The sequence below is a fragment of the Phalacrocorax carbo genome, chromosome 1, assembly GCF_963921805.1.
Source record: "Phalacrocorax carbo chromosome 1, bPhaCar2.1, whole genome shotgun sequence".
Taxonomy (NCBI): Eukaryota; Metazoa; Chordata; class Aves; order Suliformes; family Phalacrocoracidae; genus Phalacrocorax; species Phalacrocorax carbo.
In genome coordinates this window covers 123,154,772-123,169,573 of record NC_087513.1, presented here as the reverse complement: position 1 = coordinate 123,169,573, position 14,802 = coordinate 123,154,772, and the positions used below count along the sequence as shown (strand labels likewise).

Here is a 14,802-nt window from a genome sequence, read left to right as displayed (position 1 = left end):
AACTGATGTATTAATTTAAATTAGGTTCCTTTAAAAAAGTGGTGGCTATTCAGCAAATAAAACTAATGGTTTGCCTTGTCATAGTTGCTGTGCATGGGGTCAGGTGCACTGAAGAAGAGAAAAAAGCTGTTCTGTCTTTGATAATGAATAAGCATGCTCAGATGAAGGGAACTGTCCATGTTCCTCTACGTGCACCACAGATTCCACACTGGGAGACACAGCAGGAAATCTGAGAAAATACAGGGAGTGGGAATCTGCTAGTAAGAGCATGGAGAGATCACAGCTAAGCCTCAAAGGCAAGGAAGAAAAACATTACCTAGGGACCCAAAAGGGACTGCACTGAGTTTAACATTTTCAGTATGTCAGTTAAAGGTTGATGAACTTAAGAGATCTTCAAGCCTGAAGGAAAGTGCTTGACTTTCCAGAAAGCAATTCGGCAGAAGGAAATTTGTTAGAATTCTTTTATTTCTATTCTTGTCATGCTCAGAGTTTAAATGAATTATTTTCTTTTCTAGCAAAACTTTGCTTTCTGGGTTCAAAGCTCTTTCTGTGTATGCGGAGTGTTTAAGGAAAACTCAAGAGAAGATTCACTTCAGAGGCTTGGATATCTTAAGAGTCTCTAATACTGCTCAATGTTGCTCATAACCACTAAAACTTGAGCCAAAACCAGAACCAACAGAAGTATGTTCAAAGTTGTCTGCAGTGCTGCATTACTGTGAAACACTGAATGCTCTGGACCACCACATTATTTATTTGACAGTATTACTTACTTTGGGAATTTTATTTGGTGGAATACTTTGAGGTCTTTCAAAGAGAAAGAAAAGTTTGGGGTTGTTGGTGTGTTTTCTTTTTTTTTTTTTTTTTAAATTAAATATTTGCATATCAACAACGTTTTGAGTATCTGGGTATTCCAAAACATTAAGCTTTATTCATTAGGTCTTTTTTCTCCTGTCCATTGGTTGCATTGAATAGATGGCTGTAAGAGAAAGTTTCCAAGAATACCATCAACGAATTTAATGAGAATTCCTGGCAGTGACTTTGCTAATGCCTCAAAATCACAGTTCTACCTTATGTTTTTTTTTTACCTACAACCTTATGCAGTACCTACTGCCATGTCTTTCATGCATTTACAAATAACGTGCACCTGCATGAGAAAATACCATAGTAGCCACATACTGCAGCATGCTATTGCATTAAAAAGTGATCATTTTTAAGCTAAATTTCTAACCTTTGGGGAAAGTGTAAAAGCACTCACTATCTATAATTAAAGTTTGTATCCTCTAGAAATAGGATTTAAATCTATCATCATTGCAAATGCACCCTTTTTAGCCGCGGCGTAGATGATAAAGACTTGAGTGATCTATTATACACTTATACAATCTAAAAGCTCAGATTTCGCATGGTCTGTAGCAGTTACAGACAGAATCTATAAATATAAAAATTAGAATGATGCATAAATATTAGGAAGCCAGGAAAAAAAACCAACTTCACTAATTTGACTGGCTTTGTTTGTTTGTTTTAAGACTCCCTAAAGTAAACTTTGTTAGAAAATTCTGCTTACTGCCACAGAACTTTGAAGTAGCCCAAATCACTTAGGTGAGATGAATCTCACCCTGCACCTTAAGTTACTATAAAAATATATACACATACGATTGTTCAGGAAAGGTTGTAATTCCACTGATAAAAGTAGAAGACTCTTCTCCACAGTAACAGTAACAAAATCCGCACCAAACATGGTTCTGTGAGAAGACTGTGGTAACTGTGGATCCTACTGCAACTGCACATATGTTCTCAGTGTGCAAATGAGCAGTGATATTCCAGGCCATACACACAACCTTGTCTTTCTTGTATTCCCGTAAGACTAGCTAAGAAAGGATGGCTGCAACTACTCGCATTTCCCTTGGGGCTGACAACTCTGAAAAGTTGAAAACTATGGGCTCTCACTATATTTAAAAAAAAAAAGAATGCTTATGACAGTCTTCTGCAGTCAATACTAGTACATGAAGTGCTTTTATACCTAGTGGAATGACTTCTTGAGGAAGACCAAAATTGCTTTTAAGAATATGGAGAAGAACTGAGTAGCTTTCTGCCTACTGAGGCAGATCTATTATCTGTGAGTTAGATATATTTGCTTTATAAGGCAAAACCTTGGGATTATTTCTTCACCCAGTGTGGAGTCAGAGTTATCATAGGTGTTTCCTGCAGATTCTCTTACTTCATTTACAGAGATGGCCATTCAGAAATAGTTCTCTCTTAAAGCCGAATTCTCTCTCTAGAGTCTTTGTAGTTCTCATACAGTGCCCTTAATAACACCTGAAGTAGGTATGGACACTGGTTCATCAAGTTGCAAGCAGACAAAGCTTTGGTAAAATATGAGTGCTGTTATTACATCCTGGCACCTAGCTATTCTAATCTGGAACAGATGGTTTGGCTAGAGAAAGTGAACTTTACAGGTAGGTCGGAGTTGCTTACTTCTCCCCAGAAGAGGAAAGAAGAGAACAAAAGAGAAAAAAAGGAAAGAAAACTTTAAAATACTACTCCAAAAATTGTCTATATATTCTCCAATAGTAATACGTCACCACCACAAAACACCCCAAAAGTTTGCTTTTCTGAGGCTCAGCAAACAAGGCAGGTGAAACTGACTTCTTATGCAGCAGGCAGTACAGAGAATTACTACATTCTTTTCGTGCACTGGTGATCTGTGAGAGTGTATGACTAAAAGTCTTCAGGTAAGAAGACTCAGATCTTGCTGCAAAACACAAAGAATACATTCTGACTACAAACACATTCCAAGAGAGGCTAAAATAATTCTTTGTTTTATTTTTTTCATATTGAAGATTACAAATGCCCATATAAGCCTTGGTCAGTCATAACCCTTCTTCTGAGCAATGAAAACTTGTTAGAGGAAGCCTGACCTTGCTTAAATAGAAAACTATAAACCCATGACCTTTTCACAAGTCTCCTGCAATTAGTATTCCAGGATATGATTCCGTAGAAGACCATATAAAAACCATTATTATCATAGCATATTTTTATTAAAGAGACACTGACAAAACCTAAACATCTTAGATCTGTAGAAATGTATAAAATTCAATTCCTGACACCAACCACTCATTTTAATCCTGCTCATTTTTATAAACTACCTTAATTTGGATCAGCTTTTCAAATATTCTACATGTTGTATAAATAGATAAGTAACTACACCTTGAAGATTTTACAGTGGTTTTTACATGACCAACCAAAGCTTAGCTGCTATTGGCAGTTTCTCTATGTATCACAATTCAGTCCTTAAGCCAGTCAATCTACAATCAACGCAAGCCGATTTCTCCCAACTTCATCTCTTGGCTGCCTTCATGCGTGCAGCTGCTGGAAATGAAATTAAAAATCAGTCCTGGTTCTCAAGTACGGGCATTTCAGAAGGTAGGATTTACATTTCATTTTGTTTATGAAGAGGTCTGAGGCTAGCACATACAGCAAGGACAGAAGAAAAACCATCAGAAATTGTTAGATTTTAGAGAGATCAAATATTAGAATCACTAAGTGAAGTCACTGGATACAATCTCATAAAAAGAAAGCATGGGTATTATTATAAAGTGCAGTTATTTTCAGAAAGTAGTATCTATAAATACTGTAAGATTAGAATAGAATGCTCCTGGTGAAGTGAAAATGACATAATTTTTACCAACTCTGTAATGTGAGATTCAAGTTTCATGGATTTTATTTTCAGTTTTCACATACAACAAATAAAGATTTTTTTGCTTCTGCTTTAAAACTCCAGTGACACTTATACCTTTAAATGACCTATTTAGTGATAACTGTATAAATCAGTGCCTCCAGTAGTTTTGTTTTGCTGGCATCTGATTACGATACCCAGAAGTCATAAATGTTTAACACTTTAGGCAATTAAGCACTATATCAAAGTGCTTTGGAAATGAAGGTGTGTCTCAGCTGAGGTTTTCAAATCAAATTGACATATTCATTTGAAACAGTTTACTTAAGCCAAACATTAAAATCTAGGCTCAATATCAGCATAATTATGCCCACTTTATATACAAGGCCAGGTTTGGCTTAGTAGCAGCGAACAGCAGTTAAAAACATACATGAAACTGTACTAACAGGAAAAAAGTAAAAAAAACTGTAAAGAAAATACTAAACATATGCTGTTTCAATTAAAGGTGAGAAAAGAACCTTTTTACAGAGATGGGACTTTTCCACTACTTGTGCTGATGTAACTTCTTAGATTAAGAGAAAACTAACTGAGGACCAGATGCTCTTCATCACTTTAAACTACATCTGCAATAATCACTGGAATTGAGATGCCTCTAACCTCACACAGTAATTTGTTGCTCTTTGCTGTTCACTATATTCCAGAGCAACTATCTCTGTAAGGACAGACAACAGCCAAAGCATGTGTATGTATATGCCTATAATAGCTTAAAATAAGGTGGGAGATACATGTTTCACATATATACACAACAGTGTAATTAAAATGAAAGGCAAGTAAGGACTTTATCCTGCTCAAATTTGAGCTATATAGTGTTTAATTACTTCTTCTTTCTTGTACAGAAACCAAAGAGCCAAGTTTGGATACTCTCAAAATTTACAAATAAGCTCCTACATGCACGCAGTTCTGTGAATGTTACTGGGAAGCAATGAAGACAGTAATAATATATATACACACTATATATTTTATATGTATGAATCTAAAACAATCAGGAAGAGCCTAGGGAGAGAACTAGAATGGAGACTACAGTGAAACTGCAGAAAGAAGACAGTTGGTATGATGGAAGGGTATTGGGATTTACAACTAAATTAAAGAAGGTAAGAACACCTATTGAATACAAGAAGGGAAAGAAGGGTGTGTAAAAGAGCAGAAAACCAAAGGCAATAGGTTCAGGACAGGAAAACAGGGAGAAAGAGGAAAAGATCAAACAAAGAAAAAAGAACAGAGGGAAAAAAAAACAAAGAAGAGAAAACGATATAAAGAGTTCCCAAACACAAGCAAGAACGCAGAGGCGAGTACTATATATGGAAACACAAAAAAGGAGGGGGTGAGGAGGAGAGAGAGAGGGAGGTGGGAGGGGAGATGCCTGATTTTGAAGATGGTTGTCTTTTCATTCCGCACGCACAGGGGAACTAACTGTGTGTATGCATGTCTCCAGCTGCCTCCTGTCTCCATACTTGGGACCTTTACACATAGTTCGCCAATTCCTTTTCCCAGTTACCTCTCACTGTAAATCTAGCCACAAATACGACAGAAGGTAGTCTAGTGTGGTGGTAAAGAAATAGTAGTGAGATGGTATTGTTTTTCAGACCAGATCTGGACCTTACAAGTAACACGCTCACATGCAACTAAGCTATTTTAATAAAGGAATGCCCTTCACTATTACTTCCTTAACACTTTCTTCCTCATTGCAAAAATACATGGAAACCCTCTTCTGACCGGTATGAGGGCAGCACATCCTACCAGTCAGTAAATTTACTGAAGAAAGTGTCTACGTACAATCAGAAAACAAAAGTCAGCGGCAGAGGCTCTGTATGAGGTTTCTTTTTTCCCTACAACTGTATAAAAATAATACTGTTGCAAAACTTTTATATAAAAATCCACCGAGTTCTCGCTCTTACATTACTGGATAGCATTCTGAGATGGGGAAATAGGAGGACAAGGAACAACATACCCAACAACCTATAAGATGAAAAGAATGAACCAAACCACAGCAACAACAACAACAAAAGTCTATGACTGACAGAAATGGAGACGTGGACATATGTCTTGCTGCCGTGACTTAGGACAGAAGAAGAACTGTTAGCCTACAAATCTTAAAATGCTGCAGGAACCCCCCCACTTTTTATAGCCTGTATTTTGAGATGCTGACTTTGTTGGTTGTGAAATGGTTGCGGTTTGTATCAAAGTGTCTAGAATTTCACACCTTCTCTGTCTAGTACAGTCTGCAGCTTTTAGAAGTGCTTGTGCCTTCATTCCCTCATGAAGCGTGCAGCTAACTTGCAGCAGAACCTCCTCCCTACATGTCAATAATATTCCTTCATTAAGGAGACACATATTGGAGAGTTATTTAAATCAGGTGTATGCATATACACAGTGCATATGCATATATCATGTACCACATCAACACAGAATGATCAAGAAAATTCATGCAAGGGCACAGCAAGAAAATAATATACAACTAATACTACAGTGTATGTTTAGTGTTAGGAGAAAAAAGCCCATTAGTCCATGAAAATATTACTTTTGGAACTAAAACACAAAACCAAACCATTTTATCCTTTATTAATTTAATGAAAACTAAATTTTGTTTCAGTTGTGTTGCAAATATTGAAAACAAAAACCCAGGTAATTTTAATACTGCCTCTAAACTAGAATCTTCAGAATTCCCTGGAAGTCATATTACTTCTGGATAATTATACTTTCAAAGCTATAGACACATTTAGTCAAAAACATACAGGCTATTTTTCTTGAACAGGCAGTATTAAAACTGGAAATAGCAAAGAGAAGAGAAGAAAGCTGATTTTTAAACATGCAAAGACACACACCATAGCTGAATGATACGCCTTAAAGGAAAACAAAGGGATACCTACTTTCTGCTGCTAGAAGTCCTAGTAGGAAGGCAGCATTTGGACAAACAACAAACAGTATGAAGATTTCAGAAAAAGCGATTTATAAAGCTGCAACCTAGCACACTAGTTTAGCCACAAAATAGTGTGAACAAACTGAAGAGAGACCCTCCCCTCCCCCCCTTTTTAAAATATGCTTTCTACATGTGAAGCAAATGGGACTTGCGGACTGGGCTGGGAGGAAAACAAACTTGGCATTGGGACGATAGCACATGTATGCAACGTTAGATATCTATAATACCAGACACTTGCCAACATTGGTTAAACTATTTGAAAAAACTCATGGACAAAAAATGATTTCCAGTAAGAATATCGCAAGAGATGAACTGACAAACTATTTCAATATACTGCAGACGAAGTGTAACATCTTATTAATGGATATATTTACTAACTAGAAGTCCGCAATTTATATTGGAATAGATTTTTTTCCAAAGGCTTCTGTGAGAACCATTATGAGAACCATTTAGAAATACAACCACTTCATTCTTGACTTTAATTAATAGTGACTTTATACATTTAAAGTTTTTGTATTTAAACATACCAGAACAAAGATTAAACGGCTAAAAAATCATAAAGGTAATGATGAAATATTGGAAACACTCAAACTCATAATCTCAAAACTGATAGTCAGTTTTACCTGTAATACTAGATAAGGAGTTAATAACAGCAAATTAAAAGGTGAATGCAATTTTTTTCCAAGCACTCATACTTGAAAATGTTACACAAGACCCTTGGCAAATATTTACAAAATCAGTGGTAATTTTTGCATAACAACAGTATTCTTTTTTCTTCCTCATGTTGATGAGACTGATAATTTTTAAAATATGGTCTTATATTGCCTGTATTTCATGGAATCTAAATCCCATTAAACTACTCACCACTCACTAACTTGTGAGTTAAGCTAGTTCCATGTATGTCGGAAACAGGCATCTTACAACTTGGACATGCATTTCCTGTTTGATCCCACTCTGAAAGACTATCAGATTTAGCTTTTTCCCATTATTATTACTTTCAAGTTTGAAACCCAACATCTCATACTGTTAACATTTTCTTATTTGATATGACAATATAGATTCTAACAAGATAAAAATGAATGAAAATTTCAATTTACATACAATAATCCCGAGACAAAATATCAAAATGCATTTACGAAAATGCCACATGAAATTTGTGGCTTGCAATTTGAGAAAACAAACTAGAAACACTGATGTAGACTTAACATGCTGCTTTCTGTGCAATGCAGAAGTGTTGCTTCTAAGTTCATCACCTCACACTGTTACCACAGAGCTCAGAAAGTGCATAGATGTTCAGGAAGTACTGCAAACAGTGCTAATTGTTAGCCTAGGCTAAATAAGTACATTTGGTCAGTCACTCTTTTATAAAATACGCTGCAGTACTTTCTCTGTGGTTAAACTGAAACACAGCATTATAAGATGCCTTACAGGAATTTAGAATTGTTTGCAGCAAAAAGCTCCTCTGAAACTTGTTAGTCACATTCAGAATATGAGCACTATAAACCAAGCAATTCAAGCAGGCATTATAGGGGAAAGTCCCTTAACCAAAAGGTAGGATTTGTTTTAGTCTAAAAATCAGTTATGCAGTTTTCTAAAGACTGGACTATCCACTGGCTTAACTCTAACACTGACTCAGTAGTTCTGAAAATGAGGCTACAAAAAGGCTTTTGGAAATAAAAAGTTATAAAAAACCTTTTCAATTTATTGGCTTTTCTAACTGTTGGCCTAAAAACCTAAACATCTTAAATCTACTTAAAACTCCAAAGTAAACTAAATGGTCTTCCTGAATTCAGCTTCTCAAGTCAAAACAGTTCCGTCCTCCAGCGGACAGCTGCTGATGAAAGAGGAAATAGATGACCCAGAACAAGGTGTGGGAACCAAGAATCATTAACACACTCTGTACGAATGAAAGGAAGATGTGTACAGAAAAATAACTAGTTGACTTTAAATGAAATTTACCTGTGTTCATTCCCATCTAATTTAGTTACACAATTTGCTGACCCTCACTGGAAAGCTCTCTAACAAGAATATCCTATGTGATTCTGCATCTAAGAAAGTCATCTCACTTGCTACCTATAGCACCTTCATAATCCCAGGCTACTACTCTGGTAGTATAGGAAGATGCTGAAAGAGTCCAGCAATCCCATGTTCACTGAATTCTGAGGAATAACACCTCTAGATTAATCTGGAAAACAACAGAAGTGAAACTTTCCTTTTCTGTGTTTAGAAAATCTGGAGGAGGACAGGATATACAATTTGCATAACCTAAAACACATTTATATTTCTGCATCTTTATCTCATTTCTAAGAAAACATTTAATTTTAATGGTAAGCTTCATGAAATTTGATGGGAGGATTAAATAGGCAGCAACTTTTAAAATATTAAACACCCTTCATTAGAGTTTATGATCTGGAATAACGTTATGAGATGTTAGGAAGGAAACTTAAATAACCTTAAGATAGTCAAGTTTCTACTACAATTCAAGAGTTGTATGTCTAATTTCTATACACTAGTTCAGTTTAGGAACATCACAAGAGCCTATCGTAACAAGCTAGAAATATTTGAAATCTTTATTAGTGTACTTCTGAAGAGGAAACAAAATAGGTTTCCGTATCTACCGGAGATACTAAATATTTTGATCAGCTAGTGTAGTCAGTCAGGTAAACATCATGAAAACTCTCCACTTAGTATGGTTTCCTGATCACTGTCATCTCCCATCAGTGAGATCAACAATGTTATTTTAGAGAGTAACTACGCTTTCCTACACTATTATTTCAATTATTTCAGAGAAGAACACCAGATAACAGTGGATCGAGCACAGATATTCTGTAGAATTTACATGTGTACTGTATTCATATATTCTGTGAGCAGAAGAAATAGAACTTGTACCTTTGTCGTGTATTAATATCTGCAATTACATCATCCTATGAGGAAGACACATGCCCTGTTGATGTGAGACTGAAACTGGAAAGAGGAACTGCAGTTTTTAGATTAGGAAAGCTGCCACCGCCAATCATGTTGCTGAACTAGTCTTTCTATTGAAATGGGGGAAGTAGCTGGAGACAAAAATTAAAGCACTGCAAGTATTTCTGGGCGAAGTAAACCCAACTTATTCCTTCTTTAAAAGAACATATGAATTCTGACTTACAAGTACATCAAGTATTCAGAAGCTGGCTGCTTGAAGTTAAGCCATGAGGCTGTGATTGCCCATTTGCAATAAATGATCCGAGATTCCCATTCACTTCTATGGAAATTATGAGCAGTGTGCATCTTTAAGGACGAAGCAATCTTTTAAGTACTCAAACTTGCATTCCAAGAAGTGAAATTTAACAATTTCAACAATAAAAATTGTCCCCAATTCCTATATTAATGACATTGAAATTACTTATAAAAATTACTTGCTTATATGAATGAGCAGAAAAGGAACATAACATATTCAATCAATAAGTAATTTTTTTTCACCTATAAAAACATTGAGAAAGAGAATTATCACACAGCAGTTCAGCACTTTAAGTTCCTGAACCATCTTACAGTGAAGTCAGTGTATAACTAAAATATTCTGCCGGTACTATTTAGATGTTTAGAAAAATAAAAGAGAGGGTCCTATTGGCCTTAGATCTTTCTTAAAAATTAATTTAACTTGATCCTAAATCCTAACTGTACGTCAGATAGACCAACCCAGACTTTTGCACTGCAAATGCTGTGAGTAATGTTATGTCAAAAATAAGATACATAACTATGACAGGGCTGTGTTCGTATAGGGACTGCCAGGTTATTTAAATTCCTGAATATGAGCCAAACATGAAAGGGCTGCTTGGAGTAATATCACTGCCCTCCCAAGGCCTAGCCTCGTGCTCACAGCACAGCAGAAGTATTATCTTCTCCTTCGAAGTATGTTGGGAGGTCCTTGAAGTACATGTATTGTCTCTTTCTGAAGATTTGGGGGTCTGGGTTATAATATCAGAAATACTGTCCAGCGTGCTTTAAAGAGGAGACACCTTAATCATACTGTTCTCCAAAACAGGAAGCCAATAAACTCTGGTACACAATGGTATCTTTTTATAAATAACTTTGCTCCTGCCTAAGAATTCACAACAAAATTTCAATAAGCTTTTACACTCAAGTAATATAAAGAGATATACGAGGTTATAGCACTACTTGTTATTAAATGTGCATACAACAGATTAAAAAATCAGACAGAATTTCTGTATAAACTTACAACTGTGCAGAGATTTTCTCTTCACTTTCTCCAGTCACTAACACCACTATAACTGAAAACTATTTCTTGTTTCGCATTTAAAAGTTAACTTAATATGAAACTTTATGAAATCATGGGAAGTTAGTAAAGACTTGGTACTCTAGTCAGTACAGAAGTAAAACAGGTTGACTGCAGTAAATACACTTCCTGTTAAAATACCTGAGGAGGTGGGGTCTTCAGAGAAGTCTGGCAGCTCTTCAGGGGGGTCACCATAGAAGGAGTTGAATTTGTGGCTTGACACAGCTGCTAGTACTGCCCCCTGAATAAAAACACCAACAAAGTCTAAACGACGCAAAGAAGGATAATGAAACATTTCCAGACACCTTGGATCAGCTCAATCACCCGAGGTCTCTTGTGTGTTGACCTTCTCACTGAATAAATTTTATAGTCTTCAACTCTGCTTCACTGTTACAAGTAACCATATCTAACAGGAGAGGTGGTCATACACTAATCTAACAAACAGTAAATATATGCTTGTGAGGGGATTAATGAGAACAATTCTTTATGGGAAAGCATTTAAAAATAATAAGTGTAAGGCATAAATTCCCATAGTATAATGTAAACAAAATAACTAATTTCTCTTTCCCTCTTACCTAGACTTTGTGGCTTAGCTAGTATAAAAATTCACTCTTCAAAACAATGACATATGTTGTTATTTGAGAAACTGTCAGAATCTGACACTGACAGCACTAGGGTATTTCACATCTATAATATAGCTATATGAAAATGTAATAATCTCCCAGAATTAGTGTTACAAAGTTACAAATCCAGATAAACTGTTATCTGCTCTGACATATATTTACTTCTTCAAGTAAATTACAGTTTAGCCACTGAGGTTTTAATATCTTACAGTTGTGGCAGTAGGCAAAATGGACAACATATAATTTCAGGAAATGTTTTGTAGAACAGTGCTGTGAATGAAAGGAAAACAAATAGAACAGGTATAAAATCTCTCAGGAGACTAAATATAGTGGCCTCCCCAGGAAGAAATCTGGGAAACACCTGTAACTGCACCTAGAGCAGCAAAACAGGTCATATTCTAAAATGTGCTAGCTAACATTTTAATGAAAGCATTGCCTGGACATACAAACCACCTACGAGAAAGTGTTGTTTATCATGAACTACTGCAACTGTTGCATCCTAATCATCCGTTGTGTTTGCAGCTACATTAAACTTTCGCAAAGCAGCAACTCAGCATGGATACCTGATTCTGTGTTTTATTACAAATTATAAAAACCCTCAATAATTGTAATGCTGCATGTTTCTGTTAACAATTTCTCAACCTTTCAGTGAATTTAAAAATGTTTCTGTTAAACTTTCCAAGATAGGAACTGAAGGGAAACCACGTTGTTTTGGGCTAAACTGTTCACATTCTTTTCAACACAGCTGAGAAATAATCCTGTGTACTGTGAAACATAAGGGGGATAAACTGAAGAATACATCTTTGCTCTTCTTGAAAAAAGACATTAAAACTTCACTATGTTCCTTTTATTACAAACGTAACACAATAATAATAGAAGCCATTGTACTATTCTCTCCAATAATTCATATTACGCAGAATTACTGAATTAATTTGGTGAAGATGTCATACATACCTCGGTTGATACCAGACAATTTGCGCTGAAATTCAGTTTGAAAACTATGCACTATGAAAGACAGTACACACACCCTTAACAAGACATCATTGCAATGGACAACTCTGAAGTCCTGTTTCAAGTTTTTGTTTTACTTCTGCTGACTTCAGAGCATAGATTTCTCTTAGCACTTTTAAATGAAGAAAGTTTCACACAAAATTCAAGTAATTATACTGTTTTAAACTACATTGATTTTACCTTTAGTTTTCGTCTTGCATTGAATTTTCTCAGTTGTTCTACTGTTTCTGGAAGATGAATCTTGTATGCATAGCGATCTCTCTCCTTAAAAAAACCCACGAAGAACAAAACCAAAGAAACATTAAATACAAGCTGTTAATATTCTCTCAACATTACGAAACTAGCAAGAGATGTACCAGCTAATAAGTATCCTAAGGAGAATGAGAATTTGTTGCAACTTATGGAAAACTTCAAGAAACTCAGAGGCATTAAAATATTTTGAAAGAATTCTTAACTTGGGCCAGGGATATTTTCTTTTTGTAATTTTGCTTCCCACTTTGTAGTAAGACCCTAGCCTTTTGTTTTATTGTTGTGTTATTAGTCAGTCTGTGGCTAGCATTGAACTTTGAAGCTGGTAAGCACTAAGTAGTTCTGCTTCTTGGGATTCACAAATCCCAGTGAAGCAATGTGTTCAAGCACTTTTTTTAAGAGGTGCTTGATAATTCAGGTAAGCTTGGGAGACGGGTTACGTGTCCAACAGAGCAGGAAGTGCCAGCTCGATGGCTGGTGACACCAGGTGCTAGCTTACAGGAAAAATTCTCTACTTTAGATGCAGATGAAAAACTTGCCAATGAACAGCAGGCAGTGGGGGCAGAACTTGCAGCAGCTGACTACTTTCTTCCCCTGCCCCAAATCATTACAGAAGCTACATACTTATTAATTTAATGTAAATGTTTATCACGTGCATCTCCTGAATCAGAGTGAAATCACTGGCAGAAGTAATTCAGTCTTTCTATGGCATTAAAGATCTCTCTGTCTCATGCTGGATTTGGCTGCCATCAATAAGTGGTTGAGAAGAAAATTCTGAGCCAGCAGAGAAGGCAGCTAACTGTAGGCAAAAATAAGAGAGGACTGACTGCCAGAACGCTGGGCTAAGCTTGGAAATAGTTGTCTCACAACTAAATCTCCTCTCTCCTTCCTTGTCTTTCAACAAATAAGATCAGAAAGAGACCACAGGCATTAAAGTGCTATGCTATATAGGCAGAACCTGCATGTTCACATTACAGAATTATCTTTTTAAATAGCCTGATCAGCCTAGCTGCTCAAACAATAAAAATGGTCAAATTTTCTGCCAAAATAACCCTCAACAAAACCCTTGCTTTGGCATCTAAATGTGGGTAAGCTCACAAAGTGAGGAAAAAGTCAAATTATAAGCAGGTAAAACCAGATCACCTGTGTCTACCACAGACTCAATCACTGGAGTATGATCATTTGGGATTCCCAAACATGGTGTCCATTCTCTCTGAAATATTTGATGCACTGTGCATGCCCCAGATGAACAGACAGAACTTTGGCTGTTTTTGAGTGGAAAGGTTTGAACCTGCAGTTTCCCAATATTCATAAGAGCGCCTTAACCACTGTTACTCCTGAGGGGTGCACACTCCTGTCCTGCCCTCCTTTTATAAGCTAGACCATTCTGCAGCTTGGAATAGAAGAGTCAGAGCCAGAAAGAGAGCAGAGAAGTGGAAGAAAGACTCCATCTGGTAGCAGTTAGACCATTTCCTTAGCGGGAGAAGAAGAACATACGAGCCTGTGCTTCCCAGGTTCTTTTTTTGTGGCTTTTTTCCTGCAATTTTTGTGTGATGTAGAACACACAAACAGTCCAGGAGCGAACACCAGAATAGCACCCATTCCAAATAAGTGCCCTGTTTAAGTTAATGATATTATGACTCTCTCTACCTGGGCCCACACTGTAGAAAATATGAAATAGAGGATAACAAAGAAACCTAGTTAATTAATCAGTTTCTGCCAAACAAAATACAACGCTCTGAACCAGTACTTGCCACCTTTTAAATCTGCAACACATCCATCATTCTCCAACTCCAATGTTTAGCACTGCCTATTAATGGGACTGCTGAGAAGTTAGGTGTATATTCTCCTGCTCCTGCTGTTAATCTTCAGCGTCCAGCAACTACTCTTTCACTGACTCAAACTGTGTTGTAAATTCTGCCACCACTGAAAAATAATTTGATTACCAGTTGCCATGTAATTTTATGTAGTTACAGCGGACTTTGATCAACACACC

At 36.4% G+C, this 14,802-nt stretch overlaps 1 protein-coding gene across 4 annotated transcripts in view; it reads right to left on the bottom strand.

Moving 5' to 3' along the window:
• CASK (calcium/calmodulin dependent serine protein kinase) overlaps positions 1-14,802 on the bottom strand; it is a 217,831-nt gene that overhangs the window by 66,037 nt on the left and 136,992 nt on the right. For all 4 annotated transcript variants that reach the window (XM_064473093.1, XM_064473100.1, XM_064473111.1 and 1 more), the window contains exons 9-10: positions 12,738-12,821; positions 11,065-11,164 (exon numbers count right to left, since the gene is read on the bottom strand). In XM_064473093.1, coding sequence (XP_064329163.1) covers positions 11,065-11,164; positions 12,738-12,821 — 184 coding nt within the window. The remainder of the gene's footprint in view (positions 1-11,064; positions 11,165-12,737; positions 12,822-14,802) is intronic.